This window comes from Polistes dominula, unplaced genomic scaffold (assembly GCF_049000335.1).
Source record: "Polistes dominula isolate Pdom_NZ unplaced genomic scaffold, Pdom_raw_medaka contig_80, whole genome shotgun sequence".
Classification (NCBI taxonomy): Eukaryota; Metazoa; Arthropoda; class Insecta; order Hymenoptera; family Vespidae; genus Polistes; species Polistes dominula.
In genome coordinates, this window is record NW_028301111.1 from 2,964,365 (window position 1) to 2,978,978 (window position 14,614).

A 14,614-nucleotide genomic window follows, 5' to 3' on the forward strand; every position below is an offset into this window, starting at 1 on the left:
ATAATAAAATGAGGATATGTCTGAAAAAAAAAAAACAACAAAAATCTGATCTTTTTATCGGGTTAATTAATTGAACACGTTCAGCGCCACGTCCATTTTTAGAGGGAATCCCCGTCAGGCCACGAGTTAGCCGCTTAAGAAGCGCTGCTATTGTAGGGCCTTGTTTCTTATCTTAATACAAACTTATTATGTTATTTGATGTTTACAATGTTTCAATGAAATCCATTAATACTGTACTGAGTCAAAATTAAGTCAATTTCAAATTAATTTACTTTAATTTCATATAAAGTTGTTAATCATGTTATAACGCTGTCAGTCAGTAATGACTGACGTGGCCTCAACGTAAAGTCTAGTGTCACTCACCGATGACTGACGTGGCGCTCAACGTGTTAAACAACAAATCATCGTATTCTTCTTTCTGAATTTTCTGCTTATCTTTCTTTTTTACTTTGTTTCATTATTAATTCAATAGACGAGCCCCTCTAAAAATAAAATAAAATAAAACAAAAAAAAAAAAAGAAAAGAAAAATAGAAAGAAAAAAATTAAAAAGAAAAATGACTGAGCTTTTTTTTTTTTTTAAAATGCTTTGTACTATGTCGAGGAATTTGTTTTCTTTTCTTCTTCATCATCATCTTCATCATCATCATCTTCATCATCATCATTATCATCATTATCATCATTATCATCATCATCATCATCTTATTCTTTTCTTTTCTTTGTAAATATACGTTTAACTTTTTAATATTCTTCCACAATTTCTTTTGTCCTTCGATATTCGAATCGTATTTTGTTCTCATCTTTCTCACTCGTTCGCACACCCTCCTTTTTTCCTTTTCTCTCTTTTTTTTTGTTTGTGTTTTTTTTTCTTTTTCTTTTTTAATTACACAACACAACACCACGACGACGACAATCCTTTTGCGTAAGTAAATTTATCGCATTCATTTGAAAACGTATATTATTATTATTATTATTATTTTTTTTTTTTTGTGTTTTTATTACACGCACGCACGCACGCATGCACACCAAGTGGACGACGACAAACCGAACAAACTAAAACATCTTCTTTGTTTGTTTGTTTGTTTGTTTGTTCTTCATTGACGAACGAGGAGAGTACAAGGCTTTTTTTGTTTTGTGTTGTTCGTTCGCACCCAAAACAAAAAATATATATCAGAAAAATCAATAATATTTACTTTAATCGATAGGAATGTGTGATTAAACATAAATTACACTATCAAAATTATTCAACATTAAATACAAAAAAAACGGTGGGAATACAAGTCGACATGGAAGATTACATTTCTTTTGTCACATCTTCATATTTAACTCTTTGACTGCCATGTGTCAAAATATTATTCAAAATTAATGTTAATAAACAATTTTAATTGTTCACTTTTTATTTCAAAGTATCTTCTATTTATCAGTTATATTCAAATACAGTAACTTTCAATTTTTATTTAGTTTTTTACAGTTGTAATACGTTTGGGTCAACAATGATACCACTGTGGTGTCTTAGGAGAGACTGTGGTGTCTCAGGAGAGACTGTGGTTTCTCAGGAGAGACTGTGATGTCTCAAGAGAGACTGTAATGTCTCAGGAGAGACTGTAATGTCTCAGGAGAGACTGTAATGTCTCAGGAGAGACTGTAATGTCTCAGGAGAGACTGTAATGTCTCAGGAGAGACTGTAATGTCTCAGGAGAGACTGTAATGTCTCAGGAGAGACTGTGGTGTCTCAGGAGAGACTGTGGAGTTTCAAAAGAGACTGTGGTGTCTCAGGAGAGACTGTGGTGTCTCAGGAGAGACTGTGGTGTCTCAGGAAAGACTGTGGAGTTTCAGGAGAGACTGTAGTGTCTCAGGAGAGACTGTGGTGTCTCGGGAGAGACTGTGGTGTCTTAGGAAAGACTGTAATGTCTTAGGAGAGGCTGTGGCTGTTCATGTGACCAACATGGCAGTCAAAGTGTTAATGATAATAATGATAATTAAAATGATTGATTAGGCCACATTCCTATCGTTTCTTTCTTTGCTACATTTCTTTTTGTTTTAGGTTATGAACTCAACAACTTTTTAGTTTGACCCATTCGAAGATCATGCGTTTCTTGTACGAAGGCTTTCAATCGAGTTCACTTTTGGCTCTATCGATCGATTTTTAGTACGATTAAGAGTTTCGACGTTTCGTAGAAAAATATTTGTTCTCATCCATTACACTCATCCTTCGGAGAAATTCTATTTGATTTACAACATGAATTGTGTATTCATTGTTAATATGTATGTGTATAATGTGCTTGTATATTATAATGTGTACCGTGTGGCGTGTTCTTTTATGCATTTATTATTCTTCCTTACTCTTTCTCTTTCTTCATTTATTTATTTTTATTTTTTTATTTTTATTTTTTATTTTGTTTTTTTTTTAGCGCAAGTAAATTTCTTCATCTTTGTCCTCCATTGAAGAACAACGGTGTCTATTACACAAAAGGTCTGCACTTGAAAATATTCTATTTAACTCTTTCCCGTAATAATTTATTCCTAGAATTGCTAGAAATCATTTTCTTTTATACAATGTGTAACATATATTTGTGTATAATCGATTATTTATTGCCTCGAAACCCTAATCCTACTACAAATTGAGGGCCTAAAGGTTTTTCATCTCTTCAATTGTTGTTTTTTTTCCCTTTCATCTCTCAAATTGTTCAAAACAAGTAAAGGATCACACTTAATGTAATAATTGTTCACGTTTCAAAATGGAAGAAGGTAACAATAGTTTATAAAATTGTTGTTTTGTATAAGAAACAAGAAATACAAAACAAAAAATGCAATGAAACATGATGAATATTTTCTATACAAAAAAATCAGTTGACAGTAATGATCCTTTTAATTGTTTTCAACAATAGATTATTTTATATTTATATTTATATATATATATGTATATATATGTGTATATATATTAGAGGGGGACCAGAAAGTAATGTCGTAAAATACGCATATCATAAATTTAATGAAAAACTGATTAATTTTGATTGATCCGATATTAAAAATTTGTATTACTAAATAAAAAAGGTTATGTTGATAACACAATGGTTAATTATATTATTGATTAAAAATCAAAATTAGTTAAAAATGTATTATTTTGAATTTGAGGTTAGAAAATCGCCATTACTTTCTGGTTCACTCAATATATATATATATATATGCACAGCGTATTACAATAATGTGTATGAATGCAGTACAATAAAATAAGCTGTTTAGAATATTAATATTAATATTAATTATTCTAAACAACAATGTTAAACCGTAAAAAGTTGTATTTTGTCTAGAAAATTCAGGACACTCTCCTGTAAATTCAGGAAATATTTTTTTTTCTTTTTTTTTTTTTTTGTATTATTCAGGTAATACGGGAAAAAGTTAACTTTTCTACTTTTTAATGCGTGTTTTGAGCATTAACGAATGAGCAATTGCTCACGTAATGGAAAAACGACGAACGTCTTCTTCTTGTCTTTCTTTGTCTTTGTCTTTCTTTCTTTCTTTATCTCATTTTTGTAATTTTTCATTCAAGAGAGAATAACGCTTCTGTCATTTCAAAAATATAGGAAGACGCTAATCTCTAATCGACACGCTGCTGTTATACATTATTAAATGTTTATATACGACCGAACGAGCCAGAGTACACAAATATTATTAACATAAAATATCCTTCCATTCCTGACATTTCATATTTCATATTTTCATATCAATTGAACATCAACACTATCAGCAGTAGCAATAGCATCATCATTATCATCATCATTCATTCATTCCTTATCCTTCCTTTCCTTTTTATTTTCATTTTCTTAACACTAGATATACCAGATCAGCCATTTTAATTCAAAATGTCTACTTCATGTAACATTTCACTTCTGTATTTGAGTTCTTATTATTTAAGAGTAAATAAAGACTGGAAGCAAAGCTCAATAAGCATTTTTGTTTATACACTAGTCATTTTGACTAGTGTGGTAGAAATAGGTATACTGAAAATGGTGGTATGTCTAGTGTTAAAACGATGTTTACAAATTTGACGATCCATCATTAAACAACGTTTATTTTCATTGCTTAATATCATCGATGCATTCTTTCATTTCTTTTCTTAACGAAAGGAAAGTATTACAATAAAAAAGATTAAAATGCAGTCACAGCGGTGTGTTTATTCTATGAGTGAAAAATACAGTTGTCTGAAGTCAAATTGAAGACTGTATACGTTCAACATTCAATCAATTAGTATCTACAATTATTATTGTTTCACATTTCTTTCATGAATATAAACATTTATATCATAAATATTCAATGCTATGCATGGATGACACTTTAAATTCAAATTGACCTTGAAATCTACCACTCCTTCTCAACCCCATAAAAGTATAACACACCGCTGTAAAAATGACAAAATATATATGTCCAATAATTTGAACTTGAAGCTATCGAATTAAGTACATTAAGTACTTTACAATTTAAGTAGACAATTTATTTATATTTATATTTATATATATATATGTACGCGTAGAAAAACATTCTAATAGTTTAATGCAAAAATATATTATTACTTTTACAATTTAAGTCCCACAAATAATTAAGTACACGATATCTAAACGTGTGTGTTCATCAAATCATTGAATACGAAAACTCATTTTCAACATGTCCGACATGTTTTCAAAAAAGATACTAAAAATTCTTGAAGAAAAAAAAATACAAACGTAGATGTCAATATTCATTTTTCTTTATCGGTCTTATATCATTATGATTATTATCATTATTTTTATCATTATCATCATCATCATCATCATTATTGTTATTAATCATCGTCATTATTATAATCATCATCATCATCATCATCGTCGTCGTTTTCAATGATTACAATCATATTTTCAGTTAATAAAAATATTTAACCTTACTTTTTCTCCATTATCTTTCTTTCTTTCTTTCTCACACACTTACACTTTCAATCTCACTCTTTCTCTCTCTCTCTCTCTCTCTCTCTTTCTTTTCTTTTTTTTTCAAAGAAGATGAAGAAATTAGCAGCAGCAGGTACAACGGTGCGTTATCTAATAAACAAAAAGGGCCCACCACCACCACCACCTCCTCCTTCCCCCACTCCAATAACAGGGAGTCCCAAAATTCACAAATCAATGTTTCATACTTATTTTTATAATAAACTAATTTCAAATGGAATTTTAATCATCATCTAGCTTACAAGAATACAAATTTGAGTTTACTTGAAGAGTTGTTCCTTTAATTGACAGTTTCACCCTGTCATCTTCTATTTTTGTAATAAACTAATTTCAAATGAAATTCCAATCATAAGTCTAGCTCACAAGAATACAAATTTGAGTTTACTTGAAGGGAACTTCAATTGACAGTTCTAATTTTAATTTACTTGAAGGGTTGTTCCTTTAATTGACAGTTTCACCCTGTCATCTTCTATTTTTGTAGTAAACAAACTTCAAATGAAGTTTCAATCATAAATCTAGCTCACAAGAATACAAATTTGAATTTATTTGAAGGGTTGTTCCTTTAATTGACAGTTCTACCCTGTCATCTTCTATTTTTGTAGTAAACAAACTTCAAATGAAGTTTCAATCATAAATCTAGCTCACAAGAATACAAATTTGAATTTATTTGAAGGGTTGTTTTATCAATTGACAGTTTCATCCTGTCATCTTCTACATCCTGGCCCACATAACGCACCGTTGAACAAGTATACGCGTGTTTGTGTGTGTGTATGTTCGATAAAAAGAAGAAGTTACGCACAACGCTATATTTCTTTCAATTTCACTCGTTGAAGAAAAAAAGTTACATTTCGAAGATACAAATTTAAAGTTTCCAGCGCTATGCGAAGGCACTGGAGAATTGTTTGTTCAGTTTCCTTTTTTTTTGTTTTTCTCTTTTCCTGTTTCTTTTCAAAAAAAAAAACAAAAAGAGAGCGAGAGAGGAAGAAAGAGGGTTGAAGATGAGATCAAGTGTATTATGTGTGGAGACAAAGAGATTGAGAGAGACAAAGAGAAAGAGAGAACGAACCCATTTGAAATATTTTCATAATTTCTTTAGGAATAACCAACCTTTTAAATACTCGACGAGACGAATATAATTTCTTTCATTTCTTATTTGTCCTTTGTTGACATTTTAAAAATACACAAAAATTCGTCGATTATAATAAAAACACCGAGTTTCAAATAGACCGCCATTACTACGTCAGTTTTTTACTACTCACAATCTTAATCTTTTTTTTTAAAAAGATTTTCAAAAAAACAAAAATTACTTGTCTCTCCTCTCCCTTTCTCTTTCTCTCTCTCTCTCTCTCTTTCTTTTTTTATCTTCATTGTATATAAGTCATAAAATTATTTTGTTCATAATTTTGTCTTCCATCTCATTCTACAAACGTTTCGAGACACAACTCCTACGCATACATAATAATAATAATAATATTGCGAATAATCTTCTTTTCTTTAATGTTTTCACACAACATTTGATGACTTGCTTTTACATTTAAAAAGATCCGCCATGTTTCAACTCACTTTTCCTTTTTTTCTTTCAACCTTTCTCGCTCTCACTCTCTCTCTCTCACTCTTTCATTCTAATCTTCCTTCCTTCCTTCCTTCCTTTTCTTTCCTTTCCTTTCTTTCTTTCTCGCTTTCGCAGGCGCACTAAAATTTAATTCTCTTTCCCAATTAAATGTCGTATTATTTTTCTTTACTGGTTGGTTGTTCCTTGTATACAAACTTACTTGCTAAAAAAATGTACCATCATCCTAGAGTGTACTCTCTTTTTTTCTGTGTGTATGTGTGTGTGTGTGTGTGTATATTATATCTTATCTCTCTTTTTTTTTTGTTTCTTTTCTTTTCTCTTTACTTTTGTTGTTGTTGTTGTTTGTTGTTTTTGTTTTTTTTTACGATTACAAGTACGTGGCGATGGAGTATTTTAATACAGCTCATTCTCTTATATACTTTTATAATATATAATATTTATATATCTATATATATATCTATATATAAATATAAATATATAGATATATACAACTTTTATAGTTTATATACTATGTATGTTATATAATATTCTTATTATATCATTATACTTGAGGTCTGACGAAACCTGAATTTTCGTGTTACTTGCTAAAAAAAACGTATCATCTCGACGTTAGAAATATGATGCGAAATGCATTTAAACAACGACAATTTTCAAAACTGTTTGGAGGATAATTTTCAACTTTCATTTTCATTGATTTGTATCTTCCAATTGTACCGTTCCCCTTTGTAAAATTATAATGAACAAATTCAAATTCAAATTTACATTAATAATTTATAGATAGATCATAAGTCAAAATGTATTAACAATTATTTGTCTGTCCATATCCATGAAAATCTGATGCATCTGTTTGTAATTTTACAAAAAGATACATCAAATTAATAATTAATTGTTCTTATTTTGTATTGAACATTATCATTCAGTATGAAAATATCATATTTCAAATAAATAATACTTCAATAAAGTTGATATTAGATCTATCACAAAATGTTGTCTGTTAAGTTCAAACAAACATTAGTTCAATTTGTCGTCACTAGGGGAATATTACAAATTACCGCCATGTTGAAAAGAATTGAAATTTAATGAATTGTTTCAAATTATAATTTTATATTTAAAAAAATCGACACAATTTGTCAATAGATCTAATATTAAATGTATAAAACACATAAATTGTGTCTTAAATTGTTCAAAATTATCATCCTCACTTTTCTAAATTCTCTTATTTTCCAAAGAATGTTCATTTTGTTTTCTACTTTCAATGAAAAGTTTTTTGCACAAAAGAAATACAACCAAATTAACGTTTGATTCGTTTCATCATCATCATCATCATCGTTTACAAGAAAAGAAAAGAAAAGAAAAACAAAACCACATTCGTATCACATTTCTAACCAGGCAATATACGTTTTTGTTACATTTATACAGTACCTAAACATATTCAACACTATCTGCGCCATCATATTGACGTTGAATTAATGTTTAAACACGTACAAGATACTTCACGACGAACATAAATGTTATGATAATAGGTTGTGAGCGATCTTAAAACCGAACAGTTATTATTGGTATGGCAAGAGAAAACGGCAAGGAGGATTTAAAACAAAAAAAAAAATAATGGCACAATTGATAACTCTAGAAAAAAAAAAAGAAAAAAAAAAGAAAAAAATTACAGACAAAAATAGGAAACAAAACAAAAAATAAAAAATAAAATCAACACATTGATAACGCAAAATTCATTTGGATAACTAGAGTGAGAAAAATCCTTTATCCAAAATGATCACAGTCCACGAGGGTTGGTTATTTTATCTTTACAAAAGGTTTGTTATTATAAATTAAAACAGTTTTACAGAAACAAAACTGTATACTTATTTTAACATAAAATGTACTGTTGTTGTTGTTGTTTGTTGTTTGTTGTTGTATACACGTATCAAAAAGAAAAATAAAAAACAAAATAATGAAACCCTAAATATATATTTATATATATATATATATATATAATATATTTAAATGTGGACCAGAAAAGTAATGTCGTTTATTAACCTCAAAATTTAAACAAAATTAATTAATTAAATAATCAACAATCTTTGTCTATCTGATATAAAAATCTGTAATAATTGTAACGAATCAAAATCATCAAAATTAGATATTTTTTTTAATTTGACACGCGTAGTAACGGCGCCATTACTTTTCAGTCCTTCCTAATATATTTAAATACACGTACTGTACCTTTTTTTTTTTTTTTTACAAAGGAACAGAAACTTACGAATGTAATCAGTACTCAACGAAGATTAAACAGATCTAACGAAAAATATCTATAAAAAAAAAAACAATGTAAAAATCATAAAAAAAAAAAAGAAAAAAAAAACCCTTCAAACAATCTCAACAAGAGTTTGTTCACAAAAGTAGATTTTTTTTTCTTCTTTTTTTTTTTTTAGTACGATTATGATAAATCGTAAAATATATATATATATATATATAGTATAAATATATGTACGCACTTATGTATATAAAAAGTAGTATACATATACAAGCACAATTTTGGAACTATATCGTAAAATATAAAATACTGTCAACTTTGTATGCGAAATAAAAAAGAATTATTTAAAATTAAAAATTAAAAAAAGAAAAAAATATATATATATATATAAACAAAAAAGTAAAAAATATAACTTCGTGCACAGAATATTGCCATACGTAATATAATATATAATATAATTATATAATATAATATATATATATATATAATATAATATAATATAATAATATAATAATATAATTTTATATAATATAATATAATAAAATATTTGTTTTTGTTTTCTTTTTTTTTTTTTAAATAAATTCTATTTTAAAAATCAAAAAAGTAAAAAATTTCGTTTTTATATCACTCTCTATCTCTCTTTGAGCAAAGTAGTACTATAACGAATTTTTGTAAATATAATTAAAAACGTCTAAAAAAAAACAAAAAAAAAACAAAAAAAAACTAAAAAAAAAAAACCTAAAGAATAGACGGGACGAATGTTGTTTTTTGTTTTTGTTTGTTTTTTGTGTTTTTTTGTTTTTCTTTGCATCTATCAATAATAATTGCCCTTATAATTCCTAAAAAGATTCATTAATACGAATAACCGTTTTTTTTTTTTTTATTCTCTCTCTCTCTCTTTTTTTTCTTTTTTTTTTTCGTTTGCACTATCCAACCGAATTTATCAAAATCTGATGATAGAGAGATTAATACATTCGCAAATACAATAATATTATTTTTCGATTCAGCACACGGTTCTACGTGTGTGTGTGTGTGTGTGTGTATTACGAAGAAAAAAAATATAATTCATTGTATTTTCTCTCTCCCTACAATATCTCCCCCCACCTACCCCTAAACCCCGTTCGCGTATGCACCCCATGTGCACATCTTCTCATCTTCATCTTCATCTTCATCTTTTTCTTCTTCTTCTTCTTCTTCTTCTTCTAACTAGCTTAGTTTTTTTCCATATATATATTAACACCAAGCTTCTCACAAAAATATGTTTTTGTTTTTTCATACATACAGTAAGTATGGCAAGACTCTTAAATCAGGCTCCTAATCTAAGTTCTCTTACTGAAATTATAGTTTATGTATGCACTTCAAAACCCATACTATTATTATTAATTATTATTATTATTATTATTATTATAATTATAATTATTATAATTATTATTATTATTATAGTGTGTTGTCAACGTGTCTGTTTTCTCGATCCTTGCTCGTATATCACATTTAATTCATGCTATATAAAATACGATTCTCTCTCTCTCTCTCTCTCTCTCTCTAAAGAGAAAGTGTTGTTGAACGGAATTCTGGACACATCCTTCAAACTGTTTCTTTTCTTTTCATTCATTCATTCATTTTGTTTGTCTTCGTTGCGCCCAAGTATTTTATAATAATTATATCGTGGATGCAAGAATTCATGGTGTGTATAATGTTTAACCCTTAACGCTCAGACGGTCATTTGTGGTTTATCTATCGGCAATTCCAACTTGTTCCACAATTGGAATAAAGCGCCGTAAGTTGGGTGGTGCTTGAGGAGGCACACTTGGAGTAGAACGTTGCTTCATTGATGGTGCCTGGGAGAGACACACACACACTAGGAGCGTTAAGGGTTAAATATTATAATAATCATTCGTATATTAACGAATGACTTTGTTTTTTTTATATAAAGGATGCAAGAAGCAGAACATCGTTTATAATCACTTTTTCAAATGAAATGTATGTAGAAAACTCACTATGTCCGAGCCACATGAAATCGTTGAAACTCTGTTCGAGGTGAGGACAATCGTGTAGCTTCATAATGTTACCTCTTAGTTGAGGTCTTCCCCTGCTCTCAGAAATCTTTAACGTGTCCTAGAAAGCCGAGCTCGTGCGTCTGATAATGGCTGGGTGTAGCAAGCGGAGTAACGTTCGATTGGTGCGCCACATTGACTGCGGCCAAATGATGATGATGCAAAGTATGATGCGAAGTATGAGTATGAAGAATGTTGTTTGGATGGGGAACTTGAAAGTTCCCTGGTGGCGGGGCTCAGGATAGGAGAGGACCCGGATGCCCGCCTGGAAGAACGGACGATGCTGAAACGGTTGTCGTTTGCATACTGGATACATTATTCTGTTGTTGATTTTGTTGAGTACCTAAAATAAAAATACAAATATTGTTATATACCAATTGAATGATACAACTAGATTAACCCGTTTTCTTTGTAGACAGATAATAGATAGAATGAAATATGAAATTTCATATTATAAGATCTGTCGAAGGTCGAATTAGTATCTTACCAGCGTTCTGACTTAATTCGGCTTTCACTCTCCTAGCAATATGACTCCTAGTATGTTTTCGCAAATGATCTTTTCTATAAAAGCCTTTACCGCACTCCGTACACACATGACGTTTCTCGCCAGAATGTATTACAAAGTGTAACGTCAATTGTTCTTTTCTCTTGAAAGCTTTCAGGCACACAGTGCAGACGTAAGGTCTTTCAGGATTATGACTTTGTTTGTGACGCGTCAAATGATCTTTTCTTTTGAGACCAGCTCCGCAAATGTCACAAACAAATCTTCGTTCCATAGTATGACCCAATAAATGTTGTTCCAGCAATTCTCGTTCAGGGTATGCCATATGACACTCTGGACAGCAATAAAGTGTTGAACCATCTAAAGCGGTGGTCAATCGAATTTCCCCAGGTTTTGGGCGTGGTTTCTTTTCCTTTGGTGGCTTCTTCTTCTTCTTTTTCTTATTGTTAGGTGACATCATGATATTAGGCGTAGTAGTGGTAGCTACTGCCACCGATGTTGTCTGCGCCATTTCAGATTCCTTCTTTATACTCTCTGCGGAATATTTGAGAAAATGATGTAAGCTAAGCGGTAAAGTACTGGCTGGTAAATGACTGAGGTAATCGGCAACGGTTGAGCCAGGCGTTGCAAGGGACTGCCAGGTTGCAGGCATCGTGGCAGGTGTTTGAGTGTGAGCGTGCTGTTGATGATGTTGATGCATCGTATAGTCCTGTTGTCCACCATTGGTAGCTGCGTCCCCGTTGCGCTGCTGCTCATCCCCCTTCTTATCCTTGCTTTTGTCCTTATCCTGTAGGAGATTGCAAACGTCCTGTTGATTTATAGTCTCGGTGGCTTGCTAAAAATTGGGATCGGCCATGGATTATTAGAGCTCTGAAGACCGTCCGAGTACGTCTGTAGATATTCAGAGTCTAACAAAAAGGGGGACTAGAGAGAGAGTACGACAAAAGATGTTACCTGATGATACGAACGTTTCTCTTGCATCCCAGGTGAATTTGAGGGTCTCTGTTGCACCGGTTGAGCTTGAGAATATGGCACATTGGGATAATGATGGACGTTGCTGTTTGGATAATTAGCCTTGTTGTTCATCATCACTTGCGATTGTGGAGTCTGTACGCCGTTGGTCTCAGGACGGTACTTTCCCATAACCGGCACTCCGATTGGAGGCTGGTTGGGAAAATGATTAGCGTAACGCGCGCTAGCACCACCGGAGCCGTCGGTCGCGAACTGATGGATACTCGGTATAGTGCCGGGAAAGTGGCCTCCGAACGGCGGGAAATTCATTGCAAACCGTCAATCATATACCTAAAACGTTCATAAAATCGTCAATACAAATTCACGTAAGTATTAGGATGTGGATGAGAGGGTGGAGGAGCAGGAGGAAGGGGAACACTGTATGCAGGGAAGCAAGGGAACGGGTAGGGAGCTGGGAGGAAGGGGGGAGAGACAGAGAGAAAGAAAGAAAAGAAGAGAAGCTGCTCTTTGGATAAAGAAACGAGGATAAGAGAATAAAGTTTTCAGGCGCGGTCACGCACTCCGAACCGTCAGCGTCAAGTTTTAGTCAAGAGACAGAGAGAGAGAGAGAGAGAGAGAGAGAGAGAGAGAGAGAGAGAGAAAGATATTTACTCACAGCAACGACGTCCCTTTCCCCATGGTTTCCTCGTCGTCTCTCGTTGGTCGAGCACTTTTCTCGGGGAATTCACCTCCCGTCGAGACAGATAGACAGACACACAGGATTACGACGCGAATGATCACGGTATATTCCCTTTCTCCTAGTTGTACAAACGGTGATTGTCTTTCTCTTTACTACTCCCTTTGCTCGCGAGACTACAGCGTGAGGATAATTTTTATTGTCGTCGTCGTCGTCGTCGTCGTCGTCGTCGTTTCGTTGCGTTGCGTTACGTTACGTTGGAATTGCGTTGGGTTGTCACCACCGTTACCGTTGTTGCCGTCGTCGTGGTCGTCGTGATCAGTGGTGGTCAGTTTAAAGTTTTTTTTAGGAATATAACGCGAGGTGTATTTTATTCGAGATCGAGAGGATCCGGCGCACCGGGAAGTGCACGGCTTGGAAGAACGTACTCTCCGGACGGTGGGGAGAAGGGAAAAAACGAAGAGCCTACTGTGTAGCGGCCGGGATCGTCGCGACGCGGCGACGACGGCGGGGTGGCCCTGTCGAAGGGAGTGAGACAACGCGAGACCGACAGAAAGAGAGAGAGAGAGTGAGAGAGAAATTGAGAGTACGAGAGAGAGAGAGAGATAGAAAGGGATGGGGAGAATGATCGTTAGGGGGATGGGCAGGGCTTGCTTGCTTGCTTGCTTGTGTGTGCGGAAACTCGAAGGAAGACGAGACGACCCGAAGAGTCAGGGGGGAGGGTAAACGCGAAGAGGACTCCTAGCGTGGCTAAACGACTGAGAGAGAAAGAGAAAGGACGCCGCTATGGGGGAGAGACTTTCAAAGAGAGAGAGAGAGAGAGAGAGAGAGAGAGAGAGAGAGAGAGAGAGAAAAGGGCAAAGGGAAGGAGGGGGGAAGGCAGGCAGGCGTCTTTTCCCCTCTCGGCGCGCCCGCCCGCGCGCGCCCCCAGTCGATACGCGGGGGCCGAATTCGCACGAAATTCAGCAGAAAATGGCCGTGCACGGGAGCTTTCCCCGACGCTCTCCCGAGGTTCGGGATAAAAAGAGAGAGAGAAAGATAGATAGATAGATAGATAGAAAAAGAGAGTGAGTGAGTAAGAGAGAGATAGATAGATAGATAGAAAGAGAGAGAGAGAGTGAGTAAAATTTCTCTTCTCGCGTTGCGGCCGCCGTTAGCTTACCATTTATCTCAGCTGGCACACCACCTTGTGCACGCCGCGTTCTCTCGTATTAAGGAAGCTTGATTTTTCCACTTAGATGAAAATCCCAAAATCCTTAGGGCCTGGAGGAAAAAAAGGATGCCCAGTGACGACGTAGTGTGCGTACCGTTGACACCTGTCCCTCAAGTCTCGGCGCCCCCCACCCCACCCCACGTCCGCCCTCTACTGTACCAGCCTCTTAACTATTTTTTCTCTCTCCTGGCCCTCCTCCTCCTTCACCACCTCCTCCTCCTCCTCCTCCTCTTTCTCCTCTACCTCTTCATTCTCCACCTCCACCTCCTGTTCCTCCGCGACCGCGCCGGCGAAAATACCCGAATCCGTTGGGGTTTTAACTTCGAATCGCTCCCGGCGACCTGCCATTACGTTCCTCTCCCACCCCCCTTCCCCCATCCCTTTCTCCCCCTTTGCAAC

The 14,614-nt window shown here is 33.7% G+C and overlaps 1 protein-coding gene across 3 annotated transcripts; it reads right to left on the reverse strand.

The window, feature by feature from the left end:
• Positions 1-632: 632 nt before the first annotated feature.
• Positions 633-14,367, reverse strand: LOC107069543 (uncharacterized). Of its 3 annotated transcripts, none has more exons than XM_089176716.1 (4): positions 14,165-14,367; positions 12,309-12,656; positions 11,340-12,189; positions 633-11,195 (listed from the first exon to the last, which is right to left on the reverse strand). In XM_089176716.1, the coding sequence occupies exons 2-4, from the start codon at positions 12,633-12,635 to the stop codon at positions 11,089-11,091; spliced, it is 1,284 nt and encodes a 427-aa protein (XP_089032842.1). In that variant the 5' UTR covers positions 12,636-12,656; positions 14,165-14,367; the 3' UTR covers positions 633-11,088. The 3 variants fall into 3 exon arrangements, with proteins under 3 accessions (XP_089032842.1, XP_015182436.1, XP_015182435.1); XM_015326950.2 differs by having other exon boundaries at positions 11,340-12,141; positions 12,982-14,367; XM_015326949.2 differs by having other exon boundaries at positions 12,982-14,367.
• Positions 14,368-14,614: the final 247 nt, after the last annotated feature.

Excerpts from the sequence above, each read along its gene's own strand:
- LOC107069543 (XM_089176716.1), bottom strand. The coding sequence starts at position 12,635 with ATGAATTTCCCGCCGTTCGGAGGCCACTTTCCCGGCACTATACCGAGT. Across the intron at positions 12,190-12,308 it reads AGAAACGTTCGTATCATCAG|CAAGCCACCGAGACTATAAA; the intron begins GTAACATCTTTT and ends CCCAATTTTTAG. Across the intron at positions 11,196-11,339 it reads CGAATTAAGTCAGAACGCTG|GTACTCAACAAAATCAACAA; the intron begins GTAAGATACTAA and ends TTTTTATTTTAG.